Source organism: Chelon labrosus, assembly GCF_963514085.1.
Source record: "Chelon labrosus genome assembly, chromosome: 2".
In the NCBI taxonomy this organism is placed as follows: Eukaryota; Metazoa; Chordata; class Actinopteri; order Mugiliformes; family Mugilidae; genus Chelon; species Chelon labrosus.
This window is the reverse complement of record NC_140338.1, coordinates 23476845-23503264: the sequence shown is the minus strand read 5'-3', so window position 1 is coordinate 23503264 and position 26420 is coordinate 23476845. Positions and strand designations below refer to the sequence as shown.

Sequence of the window (26420 nt, the reverse complement as noted above, 5' to 3'; positions counted from 1 at the left end):
ACAACGGGTCAATAAGGGACCAAAAAAATAAACAAAGACTCTCACAAATCATTTTCTTTTTTATTAAAAACATTATTGCTAGTTACAGAATTCATTCATAAATGCGAATGTGCAACTTTAAGAGCCAAGGCAAAGAGATTAAGGTGTAATCCACAATCTGACTTTTCCATTAGTGTTCCAGTATCTGATGATGAGGGATTATTTTTTATTTTTTTGCTCAGCTAACTTGGTTTTCTTTTGATTAAGACAATCAAAACATAAGAAAAAAAAAACTGATTGCATATGCATTCACCCAGAGCACCCAAATCAATATAAAAAATACATAAAACCATTAAAATTAACAAATATTCTCTTGTATATATAGTTTAAATGTGCTTTTATTTTTTTTCCTCCACTTTATCCAATACCCAAGTCTGGTCTATGCCTCCTTACACAGAAATCCTCCTGCACTAACCCTTCCTATCCTCTCCTCTGCTCTCCTCATTCAGTCAGTCCACTCTTAAAGGCAACTCATTTGAGAGGAAATTAGTCTTTCTCTGTCATGTATGGAAAACAAATGAACAGTTTAAAAAAAATAAAGTAAGAAAAAACACATAATTACCCCCATAGTGCTTCCTTTTAATGGTCCACACAGTAAGTGTCTACACCTCACTCGGCACTACGCATTCTTCTCAGAACAAGCACTGTGCTAAAGAAATTTGGGCAAAGACGGACAACACTGTGTCATCTCCCGAGTACTGTTCTGTAGTTGTAAAACCAGGTGGGCTATGGGTTTGTGAAGCATTAAATAACACAGAACTCAAAAGTTTTGATGCCTTTAAAATAAAAAATAAAAAATCCCATTCGGTGCTGTGAAAAACACAGCTTTCACTTGTCACCAGGGCATGCTGGACACACCCGTGACACCTATCCTGAATGAGCGAGGCACTCCAGTTCAGCCCACTGTTAAGAGACAGTCTTGTATGTACACATTCATAAGATATACAAGGAAATGCACCCACTGCATCTTGCGATATCTCTCAAGGATTACTAAAGTAAGGGGATTAGAATCAAAAGCCTGTACTGTATATTCCAACGAGGAGGAGAATTGTTTCTCTGCTTTATTACTGTCTGTACAAATATCCATACCAGGGCCCTTGTATAATTCTGCATCACAATCAAATACAGGAAATGCAGCAACCCCTGCGCACCTTGGCAATGGGCTGTCACCGACAAGAACTGCATACAAAATATAAAGCAGGTGATAATTATTATTTTTTTTGATGATGAAATTTCTTGCATTCAATTCAGCATTGGCAGTCGCAGCAGTAGTGTGTCATTTGGCACAAGAACATAACTAATGGAGCAGAGAAAAGAAAGCAGAAGAACAACCACTACCAAAACAGAAGAAGAAGCTTTACATATATCTAATTAGGTTCATAAACATTGTCAGTGGTAGGAAATTATTTTTTTTTTTGTAGTGTTTAACTATCAGAGAAGCAAAAAAAGACACATTTCCTCTATTTCTTCAAAACAGAATGTCACAACCTGAAAGTGTCCTGCTCCGATCCCAAGAGATGAATTATTGTAATTAGTCAACGCTCCGACCTCCAAGAAATACACAGTCTCTGTGTTAGTGTCGTCCAGAAAGTTGCAGTGTTGCTGCATGGAGATGTAGTGTCGAGGCCGCAGTGTGTTGTTGGAGTGGTTAGTGTTTTTGGAGTACAGGGACTCGCCAGAGCACTGAGTGGTCATAGTGTGACGTCTGGTCGTCCACAGGGAGGGTAGATCCACGCCAGCTTTCCGTGTGGCTTCATTAGTGTGTCAGCTGCAATGGAGGAATGTAACAGAGAGAAAGAGAGAGAAGGGAAGCTGGGAAGGGCAGAAAAGTGAATGTGAAAGCATGGAGTTTTAGTCCCATGGGTAGTGAAGTGGTCCCCCATTGTCAGTTCAGCAAGGGCAGTAGGTGGGAGGAGGCTGTCGTCTTGTGATGCACACAATCAGTTTTTCTGCAAAAAAAGAGGAGGGTGGGAAGTGATCAAGGGGAGCAGCTAACGTGAGGCGCTCAAGTGGGAAGAATCGCACATTTATATTTTCAAATTCACAGCAGAAGATAAAAAAAAAAATAATTAAAAAAAAACATGTACAAAATACAACACACAACGGTGGCTCCGGGCAACAAATTCACCACATGTTAGACAAAAATAAACTGTGCAGGGGCTAAGAAAAAAATAATAATTCACACTTTTCAACAGCAGGGGGAGCACATATTTTCTTTACAATGGCAGCTCGTTAACAACACGACCAAATACACAAAAAGTCACAGTTCTTAAAATTCAACTTTGATATTAGGCCATGCATTGAGTCGAGAGAGAAGCAGCCAGTGGGACACACATACCATGCGCTGACATGCAGTGTGATAGTGGGTGTAGCCTAACCATCATAAGAATCCATTAGAGGCACGGAGGCCTGCCTCTCCCCATACATCCCTCCCTGAGAGAGAGACAAAGAGAGATAAAGAGAGGAGGTATGTGATAGATAAAGAGACAGAAGAAGGAGCCCAAATGAGACATAGTGACAACACACACAGGAGAGAAAGAGTGAGTTAAGTGATAATAAAGAGGGTTTAGGTGAGTAGAAAAATATGCAAAACGTGAAAGAAAGTGGAGAGAAATAAGGATCAGGAAAAGAAAGAAAGGTTACAAAATGTTAGTCATCTGTTAGTTCATGTTTCAGAGTAAAAAAAAAAAAGACACCGGTGAGAATTTACGTGCAAGATACAGATCAACCACTGAGCTTTTAACAAGACATGCATCGACATGCCGTCTGTGGGTGTGTGTGAGAACATGTTCGTTCGCACGACAGCGCTCTGGGAGCTCAGAATCGGTAAGTGTGCTGCGCATGATTAATAATTTTTCCCCTACAATTTCCATATCCAATCATATTTACGATCATATCTAAATGTCTCAGCTCTCACAGCATTCAACACCGACGTCTCCTCCTGAATTAAGTGGAGTTATAAGTGGGGTCAGGAGAGAGATGTAGGAAATTTGTAGCAAAGCTGATTCTTATTGGTGCAGCCATGCACAATTGTGTGTGTGTGTGTGTGTGTGTGTGTGTGTGTGTGTGTGTGTGTGTGTGTGTGTGTGTGTGTGTGTGTGTGTGTGTGTGTAAAGAAGTGGTGGGTGGCATGTGGCTAGTGTTTACCTGTACTGCATCCTTGTCAGCAGATTCGAGTGTGTTATCCAGAGTGTTCCTTCTCCCTCTCTGGTCCAGTGTGGAGTAGGCATCTGAAGAGTAGCGACAGATTTGAATTCATGTAATATTTGTGTGTATACGATGTAAGGGCTTCACAAATCCTCTCATTCATAAATTGTAGCCAATGCACATGCCAACAACTCTTCTATCTGTTGTGGTAATGATCAGGTGTGTTTGTATTTTGTGTTTTTACACTTGCCTGGTCCCATGTCATTCATTGGAATCATTTCCCGGTCCCCTTTTCCACCTGCGCACAAAAAGAAACAGAGTGTAAATAGCATAGTTGCTCTATAGTGTTAAAGGTTTCTTCAGAGTCAGATTACCTAAACACAGCAGTGTGTGTGGTGTCCGAGGGTTTTGTGTGATCTACAAATATAGCTTGTGTATGGTGGGTGGAGTTTAGAAACTTTGAAATCCGTGCCAAACAGCTTACAAGGTTCTACAGAATTACTTAATGACTTTATAATACACTGCAGTCATAGATGACCTTCACTTTGGATTATGTGAAATACCCCAGCGAAGCAAGGCAGGTTGAGACAAACAGCTCTTGTTTCTCTAGTCTACATATCTGCTAATCTACTATTGTATTATATGTTCGATGATATGAACTGCAACACACACAAAAATACAGAGGAATCATTGGGAGTGTAGGCATGTAAGCTTAGAAGTTTATAAAATAAAAAGACAAGTGAACCACACCTTATATGTATTTGAATTTAGTAACTAAAAAAAAAAAAAAAAAAAAGATTAGCTAGGGTTTCCCATACAATGTTAATACCAGTATAATTTAGTCTGCCATGGTCTCATAACAAAAAAGAAATATTTTTGCGCGTTTCAAATAACATTGTTCTTTTCCTATTGCTCTCGAAAGCATCTCCTATCAGGAGATTAACACAATACACTAAGAAAACCTTTTAGCTTCCTGACCTTTGTCTAACAGCGGTACAGTGCTGTCTTCATATCCTCCATTGGCCCTGTTGTTGCTGCTGGGAGGGTTTAAGTTGATCATGAAGTCGGTCTTCTTCCAACCATCCTTCTCCAAAGTGCGCCGCAGCTCTTTGTAGCCCCACACTGTCTGCAGCACCAGACCGGCTCCACGCACCTCCCGCTCTGAACGATGACTGGTTTTCCCAGAGGACAGGGAAGGAAGACATGACTTAGCACAAGTGCACATTATGTGAGCAAGTCATTCAAACCTGCAGTTTCAAAAAGCTAAAAGTATCTGCATCTGTCTTACCCGTCCTTGTTGATGAGGACCAGTCTCTCAATTCCTTGTGAGTCCCTGAGGTTTTTGGCTGCTTCCACACTGGAGCTCAGCACCTCATGGAGCGTGCTCAATACAGACACCACAGTCTCTTCTGACAGTGCTCGCACCGGCTGACTGTGACCTCCACTGGGCAGGTTGGCCACCAGGTGAGGAATCGCATGTTTACCTTACAGAGACAGGGGTTAGACTTTACAACATGCTTCACTGGAAAAGTGACATGTTTCTTTTAAAGCAGGTGGAGAAGAGAGGGGAAAAACGTGGATATAAAAGCTGTCGCCTGGGAGCAGCTCAAGAAAGGCCACGTCTTTGTCTGCCTGCCGAATAAAACCCTTCAAACTGAACCTCTGTGTCTCCAGAGCCTACTGGGAGAAGATAACTTGCTCCTTTCTGTGTGAATTCTGCCCCATCAGCGGCTCAGTCTCACCTAATAGGTCTCTGTTGCGTGGATCAACAGCCAGGTTGCGGAGGGCGCCAGACATGGCACGAACCACTCTGTCGTTGCCGTGGGCAAGCAGCTCCGTCATCATGGGTAGACCCGTCTCCTTGCGCACCATGGCACGGATGTATCTCCCACACTAAAACACACACATAATATTTTTATGGATGTAGGACACGCTTCTTGTCAACACACAATACTGCCTTTCTTACCCTCTAGTAATTTCGCAAGAGGTTCAACTAATTCCCATTGAAAGGGGAACTACTTATTTTTACTTTTCTGTTAACAATATCTATAAAAAGATTTGATTTGAGGACATTTTACAGCATTTGGCAAATATTCCTGTCTAGACTAATGTTACTCACAGCACTGTATTTATAGTGGAGGTCCTTTTCAAAGGAAGTTCCACTAGTATACTAACTCCTACTTTATCACATTTTTCTTATATTTCATCATCCCATTAATATTATGCAGAGCAGTCTTACTCAAAGTCAAGAGGCAAGCTCTCTTTCTTGCTATAGCATGCTTCAAGACCTGTGCACAATATAGACAGTGTTTTTTTAAGTCTTGCGTATTGCTTCAGCACATGGGATAGATGGCAGTTCTTACACTCCAGCGTCCAGCACACAGGTTCTGGATAGCTCCAGCTGCAGCTTCCAGCACGGTGGGGTTCTTGGACTCTTTAAAAAGAGAGATGTAGACGCGAACCACCTCAGGCTGGAACAACAGCTCATAGCCTAGGAGGAGAGGTGAAAGTGTGGAGAAGCACGTGAGGAACGAGGCAGCGATTGATGGGTAATGAGAGGGAGGAATATGCCTGAGGTTTATGACCACATGCATGCTTTCCTACAAATGCCATAAATACAATGACTTGAGCATAAACTTACCTCTAGCAGGTGTGGTCCTCACGGGAATGTCGATTTTATCCATTGCTGCCTCCTCATCTTTCCTTCCTGAAATCAAACATAAATATTTGAATGTAAGCAAACGCTCAAGATCTGTTTCTACATACACTGATGAGCCATAACATTATGACCACTGACAGGTGAAGTGAATAACGCTGATTATGTCATTACCATGACACCTGTTGGGGGGTGCGATATATTAGGCAGCAAAAGTGAACATTTTGTCCTTGATGTTAGAGGCAGGAAAAATGGACAAGTGGAAGAATTTGAGCAACTTTGACAAGCGCCACACTGTGATGTTTAGACAACCGGGTCAGCGTATCGGCAGCACAGCAGCTCTTGTGTGGTGTTTCCGGTCTATAGTCGTCAGTACCTATCAAAAGTGGTCCAAGGAAAGAAAAGAGGTGAACTGCAGACAGTGTCATAGGCAGCCAAGGCTCACTGAAACACGTCCAGGGTCCAACAGATGAGCTACTGTAGCTTAAATGCTAAAAAAAGTTGATGCTGGTTCCCATAGGAAAGTGTCAGAACACACAGTGCATCGCAGTTCGTTTGGTTTGGGGCCGAATAGGTGCAGACCAGTCAGGGTGTCCACGCTGACCCCTGTCCACTGAAGGAAGTCGCTCACAATGGACATCAGAACTGGACTAATAGAAGAAGGTGGTCAGGTCTGATGTATCGGGTTTTCGGCTGGGTGCTTGCGTGTCGCTTAGCCGTGGAACATATGACACCATGATGCAAGGAACACACCCTTTCCTATTGGCATGGGCATGCGCTTAGTCTGCCACAATGTTCACGTGGTGGTGGTGGTGGTCCTTATAAAAGTAATATCCACATAAATGCCAGGACCCAGGTTTCCCGAAAGAACTTTACATCCTAACGTTATTCACTTCACACATTGGTGATTTTAATGTTGTGGCTGATCGGTGTATGTAGATATTTCAGGGTGACGGCTCCACTGTTAGTACATTTGTTATATTTTAGTTAGATGCAGGCTGTCAAGAGCAAACGTCCTAAACAGAGAAGCATGTTCTCTGCTGAGCATTGCACTGCAGCTCTTTCACAGTGACAAGAAGTGTTTGTGCTTGTTACATGTTAGTACTGATACAGCAGTTCACCTGTTAGCTCAGCCACTGCACTACTACTTGAGACAACAGCAGGCAGTATAAGCATAGTTCAGTAATACAGCGGTAAAGAAAGGCTTACCTTTGGAAAACCACTCATCTGTAGCCCAGCCGAACAGGACCGAGAGTAGGGAGGAGAAAAAGAAGGGGGAAAAGAGAGTGGCGGAACAAGAGGAGGAGAGAGTCTTTAGGTAAGAGGAAAGCAGCCATAACTGAGCCACCCAGCTAACATCTGCTTACATCCCAGCAGCACCCCTGCCACCCGCCACCCAGAATCAGCAATGTGACATGCCAGTTATGTAGGCCAAATAAAGCAAACGGAAGGACACGCGCTGCTCTGCACATCATCGATTTGAGAATTTACAAACCTCTAAACACTATAAATACACCGAAAATGACTAACTTAACCTCTAAGCTGATAAGTCTACACGAACATCGTATACAATTACAGCACACCAGATTTCTTCTGTACAGATAGCTGTTAAAACCGCAGCAATCACAGCTCAAAGCAAACAAATCAATACTCTCAGTGAAACACAAACAGAGTCACTGGAGATAGGATGAGCTTTCCCTGAAGGGAGGGAGGGTTATTAATATTCCTGTGACAGCGAGGGATTTTGTTTGTGTAAGTGTGTGTGTGTGTGTGTGCGTGTGTGTGTGTGTGTGTGTGTGTGTGCGTGTGTGTTGGTATCAGTTTTGTGAGATGGTGATGTCAACAATGACATTCCTCCTGATACTAGCTGAATAAACGCAGCGTATATGTCTCTCTGTCCAGGACACAGACCTTTGCTCTTGCGGGAGCTGAAGCAGCCGCCCTTCTGGCCCGACGGGGCAGGGCCCTGGTTGACGGTGGCAGCCTCCTGGTATCGCTCAAAGCCAGGGATCTCACGGTGCACCTGATAGGACAAGTTCCTCAGCAGACACACACAGTTCTCTATCAACTGCAAAGATGGAAGAGAGAAGGAGGAATTACTCAAATGCAAAGGCTCAACCTGATTGCAAATAAATCACATTACCTAGTCAAATCATATGCTCCTGTTTTAGTGAGTTTAAAATCCCAAAACAAACAAAAACAACTTTATACTTCACACACGTTACGGTTGGAAAACTGATTCTCCACGGGAAACTAAAAGGTTTAACGTAAGTCAATCTTCTGCATACCTTGTTGTCCACGTCTTTACAGTCAATCTGGGACTGGACAATGTACATGAGTGAGTCGACCAATCCTGTGCACTCCCTCAGCTTCCGCCTTGCCTCAATTCGCTCCGAACTCACATTTCTTTAGAGGAAAGTTGACAAGAGAAGAAACAACGTGGGGATAAGCACTGTGAACGGATGGAGAAATGCTCAAGGCAATTACAAGGTTAAAGGGTAGAGGAGAGGGTTCGTTTTAGTGACCACAAAAGGATTCCAGCACATAATGCTCGCACACACCCCCAAGAGCTGTTTGAATGAAAGTGCTGTTAAATCGACTGGTTTACAAAGCGAGTACAGTCCGACAAGATCAAGTTACATCTCTGGACCAATTTCTTCAATTGCTCTCTGACCGAGTCCCATTTAGAGATCTAACACAACTGAACTGATGGAAAACCGAGACCCATTTAGTTGATCTAGGAGGAATGTAAAGGAAGTAACACAAAGGCAAAAACTCAGTGGTACTGCCTTCACTCTTGGCCTTTGTGCAAGCCTGTTTTTCCCAGTGGCAGACACGCCCTCTCATACAATAGCAGGACACATTCCCTCTCGCAGCATGGGGGCACAGATTTCACTTCACTGCATAGTTCAGGAAGTGTATATACATGCTGCTCTAGGCAAACATTCACAATAAAATCAAGGTGATTATATCAAATCAAGACTGTTGGAAAAAAAGAGCCACTGTTTCCAAATGAAATCATGATATCTGTGTACAGGTACAGAGAAAAATAAAAACCTGAGCAAGTGTGCGCTCAAATTGAAGCAAGATGGATTAATCAGTGTTAGACCTTTTGCCTGTTTACTAACCTTTGATATCAAGGAGCAGGAGGCCATCTGGACAGGTAAGCATGACTTTAAATGGCTCCTGAAGCCATAAACTCCAGTTGCTATCTGACGTTTGCAGCCCTCTACAGCTATATAAAACAGCTCTCATTCTTATCCCTAAGTTGTTTCCAATGGCGGCTGAACATTGAATTAAAAAGCTAAAGATTTTAAAATCAAAGCGTTAAATTAGTTCCTTTTACTGAAATCCTAATCTCTTTATTTAAAAACAGATCTGCTAATCAAATTAATTAATTGCATGATTGTCCTTTAACAAACATTTAATCGTAATTTAATCACACTTTTTTTTAAAAAATCTCTTCTAGTTGTATCTTAAAGATATGTTTTTCAAGTTTTTAACATTGGAGTAGACAATTATGGTTGCTTCATGCAAATGTAGGTCATTATTAATGCGACAATCCATAACAATGCAAACACTGTCCAGAATTTTCTCCAGAATGATCTCGATGTTTCTGCATTGTCCAAAAATATGCTGTGTCCATTATGCAAACTGTACTTTTGGCGAGGCACAGGAAGGTTTGATGTAAATGAAAAATAACTTCTTGTCGATAGAACAATTTGGCAGGACTTTAAAGCTGCTCAAGAAACCTTTCCTGATTCTCTAAACTACAGCTCAGGCCATAGGTCAAATTCTACATCGATTACTCACACATTACAATCACACAGCGTAATTGACTTTGACAGCCATAATAAAACGCAGAATAATTTTCGACTGGTCTGTTAAATATGTTACTAAGAGCTTGTTTACTCATGGCACTTTTTCCGCTAGAGAAGACAACATTTTAACTGCTGAGTTATTCTAATTAAAGATGAAACTATGAAAAAGCGATCAATGGTCAGAGCTCTGCACGATGTTAAATCTGTTCATCAGAATCATTAAAAGTAACAAAATACTTTTAAATCTCTCTGCAGTTCATCCGTAATTCTTATCAACACATACTTTTCTACAGCCACAAGTGAACTCCATAATTGGCCAAAGTGGCCGAGGGGAACGCACAGATAACAGAGCCACACTGTTTATACACTGTATAAGTCATCGCCCTACTGTCCTTTGCTAATCCCTTACTTATAAACTCTGAAATTCCCTTCTTGCCCCGCTCCTGATCTCCCTCACTTCATCCAGGATTTCTTTAATAAATAACTTACATTTAAACCAAAAAATCTTTTCTATAAAATTAACTGAGATATCCAGCTTTTCTCTGCAATCAGACAAAAAGTCTTTTAACATTCAAAATAAAGCATAACAATATGACAGTACTTTTATGAAAAGGTATTTTTACTGCAGTTACATAACAGATGTAAAAGGCCACACATCAAATCCCCCATCCAGGTTTTTTTGTGCCACTAACACAAATATTTCAAAGATTAAACTAGAAGTTATTTTGGTTCATTTTAATTCACAATGTATTGAGGATGACATGGCAGGTATGTTTTAATTCTCTACCTTCACTGAGACCACTCTGTGATACATCTCCTGCTCTTCTGCTCTGTTAGCTTGTCACTGCTTCCTTCCTCCCTCATACATCTCACTGCTCTCGTCAACTGGCAAACCTTCCACTTTCCTTTCCCGTCTACATTAACCCTCCCTTCTTCAACCTCTTCCATGTCATCAGCAGCAGTGATGCTGCCTCCATCGTTTCTTTCTTCCATACCTCAGGCAGCCAGCTGTGTTGGTAAGGGCCGTCTCCCACTCAAGGTGTCTGGGCTTGAGGGTTTCCTCCCCGCCTCCCGCTCCATTGCTGCCTCGCTCCCAGCCTGAGTGGGGCACCATCACCTCATCTGACAGGGCGTGTAGCGCATGGTCCACGATCTCCATTTTCACAGAGTCATGAGACGACAGGTTCCACAGAGTCCCTAGGTGTAACACAAAATTTTAAATTTGCTAAAGTGCTAAATTTAGCCTACTTCCACTCAACTTAAACAACTTAAACAGGCCAAAGAAAATGAACTGAAAACAAATTTATGTATGAACCAGTTAGCTCATGGATAGATATCCATATTTCCTGATGTGTGAGGTAAATTTATGATAGTGTGACAAGCTGCAAAAATTAAAACAATATGACATAATTTGACACTTTAGATGATTTTACATTTAAGATGGTAAGATTTTATAACAGACTGTGTTTTTATATCATGATGTTCAAAGAGCACTGACGCAGAAGAGAAGAGAATGAGCTAATGCCTAAACATTGCTAAAAATCATCATTTGTACATTATTTAAGCCTAGACTGCTCTTCTATTTGTCTGTTTTAAAGTGGCCACATAGAAAAAATACTAATAATAATTCTAACCAGTATAAATATTAGTTGCTCTTTACTGCTGGTCAAGTCACTTTGTCTTTATGTCTTCGTTATGTTCCTTTAGGATTGAAGACTTAATAGGTTCAGGCTGTTGGCAGCTTCAGATCTGATACTCATAAGTTAACCTCCCTCAGAACAAGTTTATGTAGCACAAATTATCATGTCGATCTATCCTGAGTCAGGTCAAGCCCAATGTCAGCAGACAAAAACAGCAAAAACCAGGAACAAACATATCACACCAAAATCTAGCACTGCATACAACAGCTGTGTGTTGCATTTGCATTGGCCTCTAACCTGTGATAATTTCAGTGAGGTCCAGGTCGCGAGTCTTTCTCAGCAGCCTGATCAGAGCCGGCACTCCGTCGCAGTTCTTGACCGCAATCTTATTGTCTGGATCTTTGCCATATGAGATGTTCTTCAGTGCCCCGCAGGCTGCATGATGGACCTATAACACATATACAATAACAGCTTAATGAGCTGACATGATGGAGCATCACTTAAAGACAACATTGATTTCAAATGCATAATTTAGCTGGACAGTAGTAGCAGGAAACAGCGTCATGCTCTTGTAACGGTTCAGTTGCACTCCACACATTACCCGAGTCTTGGTGTGTAGTGTCTCATACAAGTTATAATTTTAATTAATGGCAATTTGATGGCCACATTTCATTCATAATTTCACTTTGGAGCAATGTTAATTACCACACAAATTCACGGGCATCCTCTAATCAAAGTGCCATGTTGCTTTTGTTTTTGTTTTAATATATTTCTTATTTGCAGAGAAAATTTTACACAAAATCATTTATTTTTTGTCCTTCTGTATGGCTTGGCTTTTACACAATCATACACACAGGCTGCATGGAGTCTTTGAAACCACTATAAAGGATGCAGTCGCTGTCTGACCCATTTCTCAAGTCAGCAAGTCATCCCACACGCTCCAGACTTCTAACTTGTCTGAAATGTGAAATTAAGATGCTTCTCTGCATCAAGAGTGGAATGCATGATGTGGTTTGTCTGGTAATGCCCATACAAACATCAGCAAATTTTGGCCACAGCTGGGCTTAAATGAAAGGGAACCGTAGACAAACCGCAGAATGTCGGCCGAAGCCATATTTAGCACAAATGCTGACCTCTAAGATTTGACCAAGAGAACTAAAATTTGTAAAGTTTATTTTTATTTCTCATTCATTTGGACTTAGGAGTGTGTGTGACTCAGGTGAACGACCCATCTTAGCATTACATAAGTAGTACAGTACATCCTATAAAGCTCAAGAACAGAAGAGTCACAGAGAAAAATAGCAGACTGACCTCTCTGGTTGGGATGTCAAGCAATGAAACCAGCAATGGAATACCTTTCAGACGACGTACATCAGCTTTTACCTGGCAAGTAAAAGGATGGATATTAGCTGTTTAATAACATGGGTCAGATAAGATGTATATCTGATCAACATGGAAAATCAATATAGCAAAGAAGCAATCCATCAAAAGTAAAAGATTAAACATGTAAAATAAAAGTTAAATCAAGCAAAGAAAAGCACACGAGAGCAGATTGTGATACGTCCACTGATGAAGAAATAAACTGAAAATATAAAGTGGGAATATCCAAAGAAAGGGTTCAGTGCTCTTCGATGATTTTTCTCACAATTATTTGACTATTTACCAATACAAACTTTTTAAGGCTTAGCTAGAGGTTTGAGTTTTGGTGATAGTCCATGCTTTCTGTAATCATTTTATATGTTAAAATAAAAAAGGGAACATGGATCAATGTCATGGGTCTCCTTTGAGTCCATTACAATACATTAATAATATATTACCACTTATGCAGCATCCATATTACATCATTTCCATTAACAGCATGCATACTGGAGTAACAATAAAAATGTATACTGTATGTTTGCAAACATACAGTATACATACTATGTAGCCCAACTAGAAACAAGGAAATACAACCTACAAAAGAAAAATAAGATACAAAGTGAAATCTAATTAAATGTAAAGAACAACAGTTTTTCTGGTACATGCTGACCCTGTTCGGCACCCAAGTAAGCAGCCACACATAATGTATGTCCATGCTACTGTAAAGATACACGTCTGCTGACATTTTTTAATCAGCAATGTTGCCCGACATGCAATTCAAAAACTCGCTAACTCATAAGTGGACTCAGAAAGCCTTTTAAGTATTTGCGTTGGTTCTCAATAACCCTGGTAGCAAATCAAAACCAGATGTTCTTATACAATCTTAAAAACACAAAAAATAGAGATTCAGCTATTAATTGAAGTCGTCTCTGATTAAGAAGCCCACAAAACAAGCTTTGAATGAAAAAAGTTATGAGCTTGCACAAGTGAATCCCTTACTTTATCATTCTTATAGGTGAGATGCTGCAGGTATGCAGCCGCGTTGCTCCTGACGGGGTCCAGCCTGTAACTGAGCATGGCAATGACCTCTGGCAGCTCTGGCTGACGCCAGCCACCAGGGCCGGGACCTTTCCTGAGAGTGCTGTCCAACGAAGCCATGCTCCCTTTTTCTCCTTGGGCCAGCGGTGCTCCTCCACCCCAATAGTACATGTCCCCTTGACCGCTCATGTCACCATCCAAGGTTCCTTCATAACTCCTAAGGGGAAAGAGGAGGACGTGTGAATGTACGATAACACACAGCCCAGATTTTACCCTGCAATTATTTATAGCAGTAGTATTATAGTTACAATAGTATGGCCCAAAGCAAAAAGAGAAACAATTACTTTTTTATTCATCCTTAATACACAGATGAGTCACAACAATAACTACTTACGCAGTCCGGCGAGGGACGCCATGAGGGAAAACATGGTGGTTGCGGGGCACAGTGCTGTAGTGCATTGGGTGACTCATGCCATAGTCAGGCTCATCGTAGCCCATGCTGCGCTGATCGTCCTCCAGACCGTACGGCTCTGCGACAAACCTTGGAATGGAGGACAGCTCCATAGCACTTCCCATCCGCCCAACCTACACCGAGACAGGGATAATAATCCCAAATAATTAGAGCTATAACTAACTCCATGGCAACATTATGACATCAATATATATTTTATTTTGCAAAGCAAATGTAGGAATTGTAGTAACTGAAATAATGTTGAACATACCTGTGGCTGAGCAGCATAGGTGTCCAGCTGGTTCCTGCTGGGGGCTCTGTAGCTCGGATCCAAAGTTCTGTACCCATCCTGATGCACCGGTCTGGGGAGAGCAAAGAGAAGAAAGTTCGGATATCCTAAATTTCCGAGAATCTATTATAAAATAACCATGAATTTCTGAAAACACAGTACCTGTAGCGATCATCCATACGGGCTCCCCTGGAAAGGCTTGCGTAGTTCTCGGATGGCGGTCCAGCGTGGTACTCGTCATAGCCCCCTGGAGGTGCATAGTGGTAGTTGCGGGGCACTGTGTAAGTGGGATAGTCCGCGGGTACACCACCTCCAGGGACCTGCCTGTAGACCCGTGGGTCCATGGGTGAAGGGTAGCCTCCCATACCCGTCACAGAACCTCCACCATCCACAGAAAGTGTGTCTGACACAGAGGGGATGACTGTACGAGTGGTGGTGGTCTTTACTGCTTTCTTAACCTTAAAGAGGAAAGCGAGAGGACAAAGATGAGATATCAATACTGAATATTTATGACTATGAAAATATCTACGTATGAAGCAAATCATAGCAGTAAAAGGATTCAACTATTTGTCATCATTACCGTGGTTTCTGTGCGCCGTGTGGTCCCATCTTCGTTGGTCTCCACGGAGACTACAGGTTGCGACACGATGGGGTCCTCCTCCACCGTGTATGTCTCCTGCATCATCTGGCCAGGCTCCATCCTGAACTGCACACAAATTTCAGCATAAAACTCTAAAGAACACTTGCATGCCAAAACATTAGGTACAAACGAATGACAGTTCTGCACTAAATCCCCCTCCATTATGGTTCTAATGTTCAGTTGACGTCTAAACAGTGTCAGAAACGTGGTAATTCATCTGGGTGATCATTTTGGAGGATGCAGTTTGTAAATTAAACACCTAAGTGTTATAAGTCTGTATTAAGTACAATAATTAGGGCTTTCAAAGTTAATGCGATAATAATGTCTTAACCCAAACTCCTGTTGTAAAGCAGTGAGTAGAGCAGTGGCTGACATGTAGTGTTGAGAGGGTAGCTTGCACCATGGATCCAGAAGCTCCTCTGTAATATTTTTCACCTTGATGCTGTATCAAGGAAACTTTTCTCTTCTTTGAAATGCAGGTATCAGTGATGAGTCAAGTTGGTAGTAAACACCCACACTGTACAATTTATAAATTGCCGTATGAATGATTAACTTTTAAGTTCTGAGACTACAGGAATGTGGTTTCAGTTTGTGGCAGACCTAAAACAAATAACTTACGTGATGTGTCCCGTTGATGTAAGCCTCGTTCAGTGTCAACCTCTCTATGTCTGCATCACAAGGAACACGGCCGTTCTGCAGAGAGAAAGAAAAACCCATGAAATCCAACACACAGTCAAACGGATTGCTTAGAATGAGCGAGTAAATATGTATTCATGAACAAATACACAGCATCATACCACTGACTGAGCAGCTGAGCCTCTCCAGCCATTTGGAGCAACGAGCAACTCAAGTACAGAAAATGTAAAATGAAAGCGCCACCATCCTCAACTTTCATTTTAATGGCATGATGCTTGGGCACTATAACATGGTGCTTTATTTTTGTTCATGTCTTACAGTTACAGTGATTACAATTGCTACTTAATTAAGCATGCCGTTTTAAATGATCAAATCAAAGTCAGTGATGTCAAAGCACTTAAAGTTTGCAGTTTGCTGCGTCTTTGAGCCTAAAAATAGTCTGAACTCCCAGGATTTATGAATGAACTGTGGTGGTAGAAAGACAGATGAATTGGTTAGTAAGGGAAGGAAAAATGGCTGACACAGAGACACAGACTAAGAGACACAAATGCTTGCTCTCATAAAGTATGTCAACACTACCGGCATTGTCTGCCCAGGAGAAGCGGAGAAGGGTGTGGTGTACTTCCCATTCCAGCCACAGAGGGAGCTCTATCTCTACTGAGCTTTACCTCCACTACTACCGAGATGAAAGTGGGACAGCTTGGGGCAATTGCTCAACACTGATTCTGAAAAGACATGCCATTGTCTCATACTGACAGAAATGCTGTATTCACAAACTCAAACAGAAATAGCCTGCTGAAAGCTGGAAATAGTACAGGTAGGAGATGTGACGGCAGACTGCCCAGACCAAATTAACAGGAATTAAGCAAATTAACTTGTTAAATTCTTATCAGGGAGAGAGAATAGGAGAAAGCACCGGGCAGTTGTGAACATGTAGGAACCTGTTCGAACAACTGAGGTCGTGTTGCGTTGCTTTGGGAGAGTGGCAGAGGCATGTCGAAGCCTTTGGGCTATGTAAACACATCAGTGATAAGAACCAGCACAGGCTACATTTCTTGTCCTGCTCTCACCATAACACACATTGCATACATTTCTGCGTCTTATCAGTCACTAGAGCCACCGGGGACCATGTCCTGGTGAAGGTATGTCCAAGTGCAACAGACGAAAGAAGGAAAGTGAACGAGTGCGAGAGACTGATTGTTTATTAGCATGTTGCGACCGTTGCCTCAGGGCAAATAGGCTGTGGACTTCCATGCTGGAGGTATCATAGCCATGTATGACATTATAAAGAAAGCGAAAGAATGAGTGAGCGTGGGCGTATATGCCTGCATGTGTGAATGAGGTCACTAGCTTCTGCAGGTAACTGACTCATGCATGATAAACAGGGTGTGTAAGCAAACAGAGCAATATACTTCGAATATGGAGCTGCCTCAGAAATAAAAGAGTCTTACTCAGAAATCTCATCTGATAAAAGCTGTCTGACTAAAGCTTTGTCTTAGTTAACAGACCGTGCCCCAATGAAAAAGCAGAAAGACGTACTCCACATCCGGGAAATAAATCCAGCCAAACATAAATAAATAATATAAATGAATTATAAAGCAGCTGGCTGACATACTGCGATACAAACCTTCTCTTACTCTCTTACAAACTCTTAATAATAAAAGGTAGAAACATATCACAACAAACATAAAAAAAAGACATCCCTCCGCATGCAACGCCCACGGACATGTTGAGACAAACACGATGGGTTGTTAAGCGCGACTGGTGAAGCGATATGATGATGAGTTTGGGAAGACTTATTCTGAATGTGGACGGTTAATGAGGAGGAGCATGAAAGACTGAAAAGCGCACGATCGAAAGCTGCGAGGACAAAGCAGAGGGTGTGAATTACCTCCTCGGGAAGACGTTACAGAAATGTGTTTCAGTCAGTTTGACTCAACTTTTAACTTTCAAAATCAGAGGCAGTTTCAAGCAAGAGTCCAGACCGACAAAGGAGGCAGATTTTACTGTGTTCTTCAGACATTCCACACAGATGAGGAGAGGGTGACAACCATGTCGATGGAGGAACATGCTTGGGTAAAGGCAGAATCCGAGGGAAATTTTGATGGAACATATGCATGAGCGTAGGTGGCTGTGGTGGTGACGGTAGCGACAGGGATCGTTCGATGTTACCTGCATGTTGGGGAGGGGGCGGGGCAAGGTGCCGGCACACGACCTCCGCTCCTCCTCCAAAGCTCGGCTCAGCATCTCAAACTGCCTCTCCTGCTCCCGCACCGAGGCCAGCAGGGAGGCCGTACTCGCACACTGCTCCATTCACACGCTGGGAGCAGAGCACAGGACAGGACAGGACAGGGTCAACACCAGAGAGCAAGAAAAGATTGAACCAACACCAACATTTATCAAAGGACAGACAGAAACACCCACGAGTATACATAGATATAAAGAACGGTGCACATCTGGGAATGCACAGTGAAGATGTGCTAATGAAGTTGGTATTTGGAGTTTAACAAGCAGCTGGAGCGGATGCAGAGAGGAAAAGCTGGATTAATAATAGAACAAAAAGAACAAGAGATATAAAAAGTCAGAACAAGACCTAGAAACTCTGCAAGAACAATTAACTGACCGAAGAGGAAGGAAGGAGACAACTACTTGAAAATTCTTCTGGAAAAATAATTATGCAGTTCACAATTAAAGCTGGACGAGGATCGACGAAGCAAGAATCGATGCAAGCAAGCGTCACCTTTTTAGTGTTTCCTCACCTCCTGTCACGCAGGGTTAAAAATAGAGGGTGGGATAACATGACGAGAGACAATTACAGAATGTTTGCAGAGTGTGAAGCTTGTTAGCACATCTCCGTTCCAAAATGCAGCGAAAGTGAGAAAGAAAGAGGAAGAAGAGTGCGAGAGCCGTGAGAGGAGTGATCATGAGACAGCGTCACGCCGGAGCCAGAGGTGCGATGTGTGAAGGTGCACTTTCCTCAGCAGCAAGAGCCAGAAGGTTCTTTTAAGCATAATTGGCATTAGTGCTATAACAGTGGTGGGACTCATTCGCAGAAATATACAGGAAAGAGGTGAAACATCTTGAGGGCTGGTGCAGAGACAACAACCTGGTGTTCACCGCAGACAAAATGAAGATGATCGTCGACTTCAGAAAGTCTGGACTTGAGCACACACCCCTCTGCATCAGCGGTTCTACAGTAGAGAGGGTGAGCAACATCAAGCTCCTTGGAGTTCATCTCTCAGAGAACCTCACGTGGTCAGCAAGCACCACCGAATGTACTTCGTGAGGAGACTGAAGCAGGCTTCATTTCCCACCCGCATCCTCACGACCTTCTACAGAGTAGTGGTTGCAACTGTGCTAACCTACTGCATATCTTCATGGTACTCCAGTTCAACGGTGGCAGACAAGAAGGCCCTGCAGAGGGTAGTGAGGGGAGCGGAAAGAGTGATCAGAGTCTTGCGGCCTCCTGTTTAAGAACTCTTCCAGACCCGGGGCAAGAACAGAGCATGGGATATCATCAGAGTCCCCTCTGTCCCTCTCAATAAACTCTTTGAACTGCTGCCATCGGGCAAACGGTACTCTGTAATACACAAGACCAGGACTAACAGACTGCTCAACAGTTTTCTCCCACAAGCTGTTAGATTGGTGAACTGGTGATCTGACCCAGGAAGGGCACTGCGCACTTTGTGTTTGACTTATTTTAACTCAAGTCTGTTAGTATTTTAACTTATTTGAAGTCTTTTACCAATCTTACCTATTTAGCACAGATCTCAGAGAGAAAGACAATTTCATTCTGTCTGTATTACAGTTGTATGTATGTCAAAATGACAATAAGGCTTGATTTGATTTGAAAATAAAAGGAATAAATTAGCAATAAAACAGTAGGATGAAACACAATTTGGATGAGATTAGTATTACCTGGGGGTGTCATGTGATTTAGAAATGAACCCTCTACACACAAACAAACCGTGTTGTCGTCAAATCTACTCACATCCCCGACTATGATGTCATGTCTGTGCTCTACTTCCACTGCACTACTGTATGTGTAAATATTGAACCTTATACACCACCACACGTTTCGACAGCTCTTGTTACTTTGCAGATTTGGGTTATTAATAAAACTTATTTTTTTTTTGTTTAAATAAAACCTAATGTGATCAGACTGCACTGATCCTGATCCCAGGAGAGAATTAACAAACTGCCTGGCAGCATTTAAACCAGTGCCATGAACCTTTACCGATGCGATGAACACATCAATGCATCAATAAATAAAATCTAACCCATAAACATGTGCATGTCATTCATCCCATCAGCCCTTTGAGATTTTGCTCCTCTGATTATTTTGAGCTTTTTTTTCCTGACTGTGTCTCCATGCTGTCCATCATTAAAAAATGAAAACACTCAAACCACAAAGATGCCATTTCGCAAGGGAGTAGTATTAATACAGGGCCTCTGCTTCCTGAAAAATAGTGTAGGTAATTTGCTAAAATTTACTAATTTTACTTTACAAATGACAGACATGGCTCAGGAACAAGCCAAGGTTTATATCACAGATGATATTCCCAATTATTAGAAATTCCTAGAGGTTGCCGGTAATAGTATCCCAGTGCAAACGGGTGCCAAGTCATAAAAACTGGTGGGGTTCAGTAACATTTCTTTAGGTTTTTAATCAAGTAGAAATTGCCTGCACCGACTCCCCCTACATTTTAACTTTCATAACGCAAGTCTAATAATTATTCACAAAATAAATAGAATTCTTGAAATGCTACATGCTAGTGTCAACATTTAACAAACAACAAAACTGATTCTCATAAAATACAGGAATAATTAATTGTGTCAATTGTGTTAAATTCATCAACTTGACCTTATGGAAGGAAACGTGATCTAAATATATATATATATATATATACGCCATAAATGACAAAATACGGAGGTAAGAAAGAGTGAAGATAATGACAAAGCGCTTTTTGTCAGACTTTCACCTTCAGCAGAGACACTAGTGATGTAGGAATGAGGAATCTGTGGAAAACGACTCAGCAGTGTCTGTCTCATAACGGGATGACATGAATGTGGCTCATCTCCAAACCGGGGCAAAAACCATTTTCTACTTCAAAGTTCACTGACTCATGTATTTCAAATCTCTCCGTCTGTGCTGAGTGAACAAAGACTCCTGTATTGAGTCTGAGAGCACACATACGCCAGCGCCGAGTGTGTGTTCACATCTGTTCTCAGTGATTGTGTATGTAGAGGCTAAATAAAGGTGGTGGCAAGTGTGTGTAGCTGCTTCTATCCTTGAATACTCGAACAGATTTGTGGCGGCTGCCTCATTTCTTTCAGTGTGTGGAAAAAATACACACATTTACAGACACACGTGTGTGTGTGTGTTCACGCATACCACCATTGTCATACATTCCACTGTGAGATTTAGCGTGTCATATCCTGTCTCAGCTGTTGGAAGCTGTCCTAATAAGGGAGCCCTTCACTCTTTCATTGTGCTGCAACATTTTTCTTCCTGGCCAAACACTTCAGTCCTGGAGACAGCAAGTGGCCACCGCTGCGTGTTCTTAACCAATCAGGTCACTTACAAAAAGATCTCAAGTGGTAATATATAATTTAATTTTAAACAATTTTGCTTTGTTATGAAACGGATTTCAAGAAAAACTAATTGTCAACGATTACGGAGACGTGTGGCATTTCGCCAATATTTGACCTTTATCTGCCACATCATGATTATGGCTTTACTTTTATCCAGCTCAAATCATAGTCATGTTTTTTATGTTCCTCACCCGGGAACTAATCTAACGTGCAAAACCAGTCTCACACGACAATGAGAGAAGGCAGGACATTAAAAAAAATCTATTTATTTTTTTTTTAAACCCCATTCTGATGTAAACCCAGTGCAGTGCTGTCCTGTGTATAATGCCTTTAAAACATATGTTCAGTCGTTTCCTGACAAAGAAACAAGCAGATAAATGCGGCAGTAATCTACAAACTAATGTCTGCTGTGTCAGGAAGGCGCCTGTAGCAGTGGAAACCATGAAAATCAACTTGACAATGAAGTACCAAGACCAGACAACAGATAAGTCAACATGCCACAGTCTGAGATTTTCTTTGCCGCTCTGTCAAAAACACTTTTTGTAAGCAAAGAAGACAGATTTTTGTGCCTCTGTGCAATGGACTGTCAGACCCACACAACTGCCTACAGCTATCCAAGTCCAACCACCAACATTCTTGCGGCAGGGTGCAACTCCTTGTGAGAGTTTTAAATGGCTTTTGCCACTTAAAGCCTGGGCATTAGTCATTAATCTGCTGTAAGGCCATTAGCGACACTGCTAAATGGTATCTGCTAATGGGATAGCCCTGGAATAATGCTGCTCAGCCAGTTACTTCCCTGAGTCACCTCACAACACACATGTATACACACCATTTGTGTCCACAACTGACTGAAAATGAATGTCCCGATCTAGTTTGTTTTGCCCCGGTCATTTAATATTGAGTATCGGCCGATGCAAGTCGCTACCTCCTTTTTCAAATGAATTTTGCATATTTTGTAAATAAAATTTCCTCCTCTAGTGATTCATAAAGGTTTTTCTTATCTTTCTTGTATTCTCTTAGATCGCATGTGAACTCTGCAACTGGGCCAACAACCACAAACTTCAAAATCAATCCACTGCAAGGCCTATATGGTTGACAGCTAAAAAGCTCTGCAATGCATCAAGGTATTCCAAGGTATTCACCGGTACCAGTTGTTTTATACTTCTTAACAAATAAACAGTAAAATAAAGAGAAAAGAAGCTAAAATATTGGCTCTTATCACAAAATACTTGGAACTGGGTGGTTTTAATGAAATAAATGATCAACGAACAAACTTCAGCCCTGATAAATAGCTCAACCTTAACATTCACACTGTCACAACAAATACCACATCACAATCTTCTAAGACCAGCATTATGAAACTGTGCAACAGCAATCTCTTCTCAGATCTGTAAAATACGTTCACAGAGCAGTATAGTAACATTCCTTCACGTTAGGTTTTGATTTATGGCAGAAGTAAAACAAATACAAAGAGAGATTGGGACACCCTAATGAAAACTTACTCACAGTTTGTATGTCTATCACCCAAAACTATGGGTGCAGCGTATTCCCTCATTCTCATATGCTATCAACGCTATTTCAGTGACTTAGTCACTGTTAGTTGAGACAAGACGACATGCATTCTGTTCCAGTCTGCACACACACATACAGCTGAGGTGAAGCTATGGTAAAATGAGTTGTGGATTGGCCAAGAGCTTCGCTGACTCAGCTTCACTTGAATGGTCACACAGAGATTCAGCCTGTGTGTGTGTTGTGCATTTTGTGTGTTAGCCTTGGCCCACATCCACCAATTCTGAACTGAAACCATGACAAATCCCCCCCCACCCAACCCATGTGGCCCAAAGCATGGGCACAGTGTGGTAGCAGCAGAGAGAACGTGGATTCATACACGCCCACCGACACTAACATTCACTACATCAGTCCACACAGAGTTTTCAGGGACCTCTGCAAGGCCAGCTGTCTAATCCACACAACACCAGCTTACTATTCTTAGTGGGGAACGTCATGCACACCCGAAAAATTAACCACGGAGTTTAAAATTAGCACAGGCTCAACACTGCTTACTTCTCATTTAAGTATAACACAGTATCAAGTAAGGGCTGCAACGAGTGACTTATTTGTGACATTTATCATGCATTCAAAAAGTAAAATACATTTCTGTGTAAGGCACAGTGGCAGTAAATACAATTTTCAGTTCCATCACATCCATTAGCAATAAATGTAACCATGGCAAATACATCCTCAACAAGGTCATTAAATCAGAACTGATTAAGTTCAACAACAGAATGTTGTATCAATTATATTTTACGTGTTTATATATGAGTTCAGTTAAAGTCATCAAATGATAAACAGTTGTCGCACAGCTGTATGACCACGCAAAACTAGAGTCAATATAAACTCACATGCCAGTTCATTAGGTACACTAGTGGATATAACAGCCCTGCACTAAATCCTCCTTTGTGACTCTTCTAATGTTCAGTAGATGTAACAGTATCAGAAAGGTGGTGATTCAACTGGATGATCATTTTAGCAGAACTGTAATTTTTGGTGCAGTTAAACTGGATTCAATTAAACGCTAGTGTGTGGTTCTGTTATTTAGCCTCAACATATACATTACGTTGTCAAAATAATAGGAACATGTGTCAGTACAACAAAATACAATCAAATAGAACTACAAAATGAAAACACAGTTGAACAGTTCAACAGCTCTCTCTTAAGTCATTTTAAACTAATGTTGAATACCATAACCTTGAAACTGGTATATTAGAATACAGTGGTTTACATTAGTGTTCCTAATGAGCTGCATTTGACTGCATCTCCCTTCATACTTGATCTCAGTCGTCGACTTAAGAGAATGACACGATGTTATCAGAAACATTCTGAGCGTAAAACCTGACCTGAGAAGTGGTCACACAAACTAGAAAACCACGCTCATCCTCAAGCCATGTTTTACCACCAGTGAACTGCAGACAGCGTGTGACCACTTCTTAACAGGGGAGCTGGTTAAACTGCTGCTGTAAAGTTAGACGTGCAAACTGACACTCAACATTTCCAAGAAATGAACCACGACGACTACTGAGCAATGGCGCTGCAGGGCGGTTTCACTTCACAGCTTCGAGAATCTGTGCACTTTGATTTCACTCCCTGTATATTACCACGGACCTCACACGCACAGCCAACCGACGTGCTCAAAGTTCAAATAAAAACAAGCTGCAGGTGTAACTGCTGTAAGTAGAGTGAGGCGAAGAGGTAAATGGAAAGGGGACAGACGGAAAGGAGGAGCGAATGTAGGGAAACCAGAGCGCCTGTGTGTCAGAGGGACACACCCGTGGTGTGCTCTGAAAGCCCATCATTACAGAGGCTCACAAATGATAGGCCTGGTTAAAACAACTGGCTGAGCAGCAAGACTTCAGCGCCCAGAGACGACATGGCTAGGAACAAATTCTAGGCAAGGCGAAAGAAACGTCCAACTTGTGTTTTTCTTTTTCCTCCTCCTCCCTTTTACATCTTAAACAGGGGACATTTCCGAGCACACAGCTTGTCCAAACTTGTTCACAATCACTTCCATCTATGCTCCAGCAGGTCAAAGGAAATATGCCTGCAGGGTATTCACACGAATATGCCAGGCATGTCCATACGGCCCTGATCAGCTGACTGAATCAACCCAAATAAGAGCTGCCTTACCTTACCTTACACACACTGCCAAATGCACTCAGACTGGTCTCTTAAACGAACTTTTTTACGTCATGAAAGCAGCTCCGGGAGTGAAATCCACTAGTAATCCAGCCTGTATTCATACTGAAAAGACTGTAAATTGAGAAGGTGTCGGCACTGCAAGCCTCTATACAAGGAGTTGAATAATGAAGCAACCAACACGCCTGCCACCTTACCACACCCCGTAAGTCCAGACCCACACAACAGGTTCTCGCTTTTGTTTTCAACTCCACCACCGCCACCACTACAAATCCAATCTCCCTCCTCTACCACATCTGAAGACACACGCCGAAACATTTAACAATGAGTTTTCACAAAAGACTTTTAACACACAAAAAAAAAATCAAAAGGCCTAAAAGGAGCATAGTCACCTGAAAGCACGGTGCAGATTTACTGTCCGCAGAGAGCGGGGCGTTTCAGGTGTAACTCATAAAAGGAAATAGATAAGGCGAGACTGGACTTTGACTCCCAACTTACGGTCTATGACGTGGTGAGGTGGCTGGTCACTTCCGTGTACTCTCACCTGTCCCGAATACCCCCTGGCTCGCAGAAAAGTGGCGGAAAAGCTTTCTAAAATCTAGTTTAAATACCACAAACACCCAGTGTTCACCGTGTAATGTTACAGCGTTATACACCTCGCATCCATCCTATCTCATCCTTGTTATAAACTGATAGCCAGTCAGCCTCACGTTTGAGTTTTAGCTGCCTTTACACCAACATGTTTTAACTTTTGGTTAAACTTTTCCCAAGTCTTACTCTGGATAACTTATTAATCAAGCCAGCGGCTGAAATACACCCGATGCTGGCTAAATTAGCTTGCATGCTAACGCTGCTAGCATGCTAACGCTGCGTTCACAAGTTCACAAAATTAAAAGTCGCTCCTCTTCCCGCCTATTTACAATTCCCAACCAGCTGCGGCGATTACAAACACCAAAAGACGGGCCATTACCGATTCTGGAGACGGGTTTAGCTTTGTTTTTCAAAGTCCATAAGTGTTTGTGGATTCAGGCCTAGCTTAGCCGACCGCTGCTGCTGCTGCTGCTGCTGTTGCTCCTGTTTCTTCTTCTTCTCCTGCTGCTGCTGCTGCTGCTACTGGGCTGACACGATCCAAAAGCAGACAGGCTCGGGAGAAGAGTTGGGATGAGACGACAAAAACACCGCGGCGAAGTCGAACAAACACGGCGAAAAAACAAATAACAATAACACAGCAGACGAACTGTCCACTTTACAGGCGAGAGCTCTCACAACGAAGAGGGAGAAACACCCACCTATGCAATGTCCTATCTCGCTCTCCTCCGCTTGTTGTTCGCTGTCTAGTCTGCTCTTCCTCTCCGCTGGAGGGAGAGGAGGCGGCGAGCTCAAGATAAGAGAGCAGAGCAGACGAGAGCAGAAGCC

General features: G+C 42.1%; 1 protein-coding gene across 7 annotated transcripts; it reads right to left on the bottom strand.

Moving 5' to 3' along the window:
- Positions 1-46: 46 nt before the first annotated feature.
- ctnnd1 (catenin (cadherin-associated protein), delta 1) lies at positions 47-26420 on the bottom strand. 7 transcript variants are annotated; one of them, XM_084563290.1, is made up of 23 exons: positions 25975-26419; positions 17889-18036; positions 15699-15773; positions 15021-15146; positions 14603-14898; positions 14423-14513; positions 14095-14285; positions 13662-13917; positions 12615-12686; positions 11601-11751; positions 10659-10860; positions 8131-8248; positions 7754-7910; positions 7052-7069; positions 5828-5893; positions 5550-5677; positions 4929-5079; positions 4475-4670; positions 4165-4358; positions 3437-3484; positions 3187-3269; positions 2378-2472; positions 47-1988 (listed from the first exon to the last, which is right to left on the bottom strand). In XM_084563290.1, the coding sequence occupies exons 2-22, from the start codon at positions 18027-18029 to the stop codon at positions 2413-2415; spliced, it is 2820 nt and encodes a 939-aa protein (XP_084419416.1). In that variant the 5' UTR covers positions 18030-18036; positions 25975-26419; the 3' UTR covers positions 47-1988; positions 2378-2412. The 7 variants fall into 7 exon arrangements, with proteins under 7 accessions (XP_084419416.1, XP_084419417.1, XP_084419421.1 ...); XM_084563291.1 differs by having other exon boundaries at positions 26294-26419; XM_084563295.1 differs by lacking the exon at positions 17889-18036 and having other exon boundaries at positions 26294-26420.

Bases quoted from the DNA above. Each gene is read 5' to 3' on its own strand.
- ctnnd1 (XM_084563290.1), bottom strand. From the start codon at position 18,029: ATGGAGCAGTGTGCGAGTACGGCCTCCCTGCTGGCCTCGGTGCGGGAG. The intron at 11,752-12,614 runs GTCAGTCTGCTA...TATGTGTTATAG, and splicing joins TTGACATCCCAACCAGAGAG to GTCCATCATGCAGCCTGCGG. The intron at 3,485-4,164 runs GTCAGGAAGCTA...TTTTGTGCGCAG, and splicing joins TGTACCGCTGTTAGACAAAG to GTGGAAAAGGGGACCGGGAA.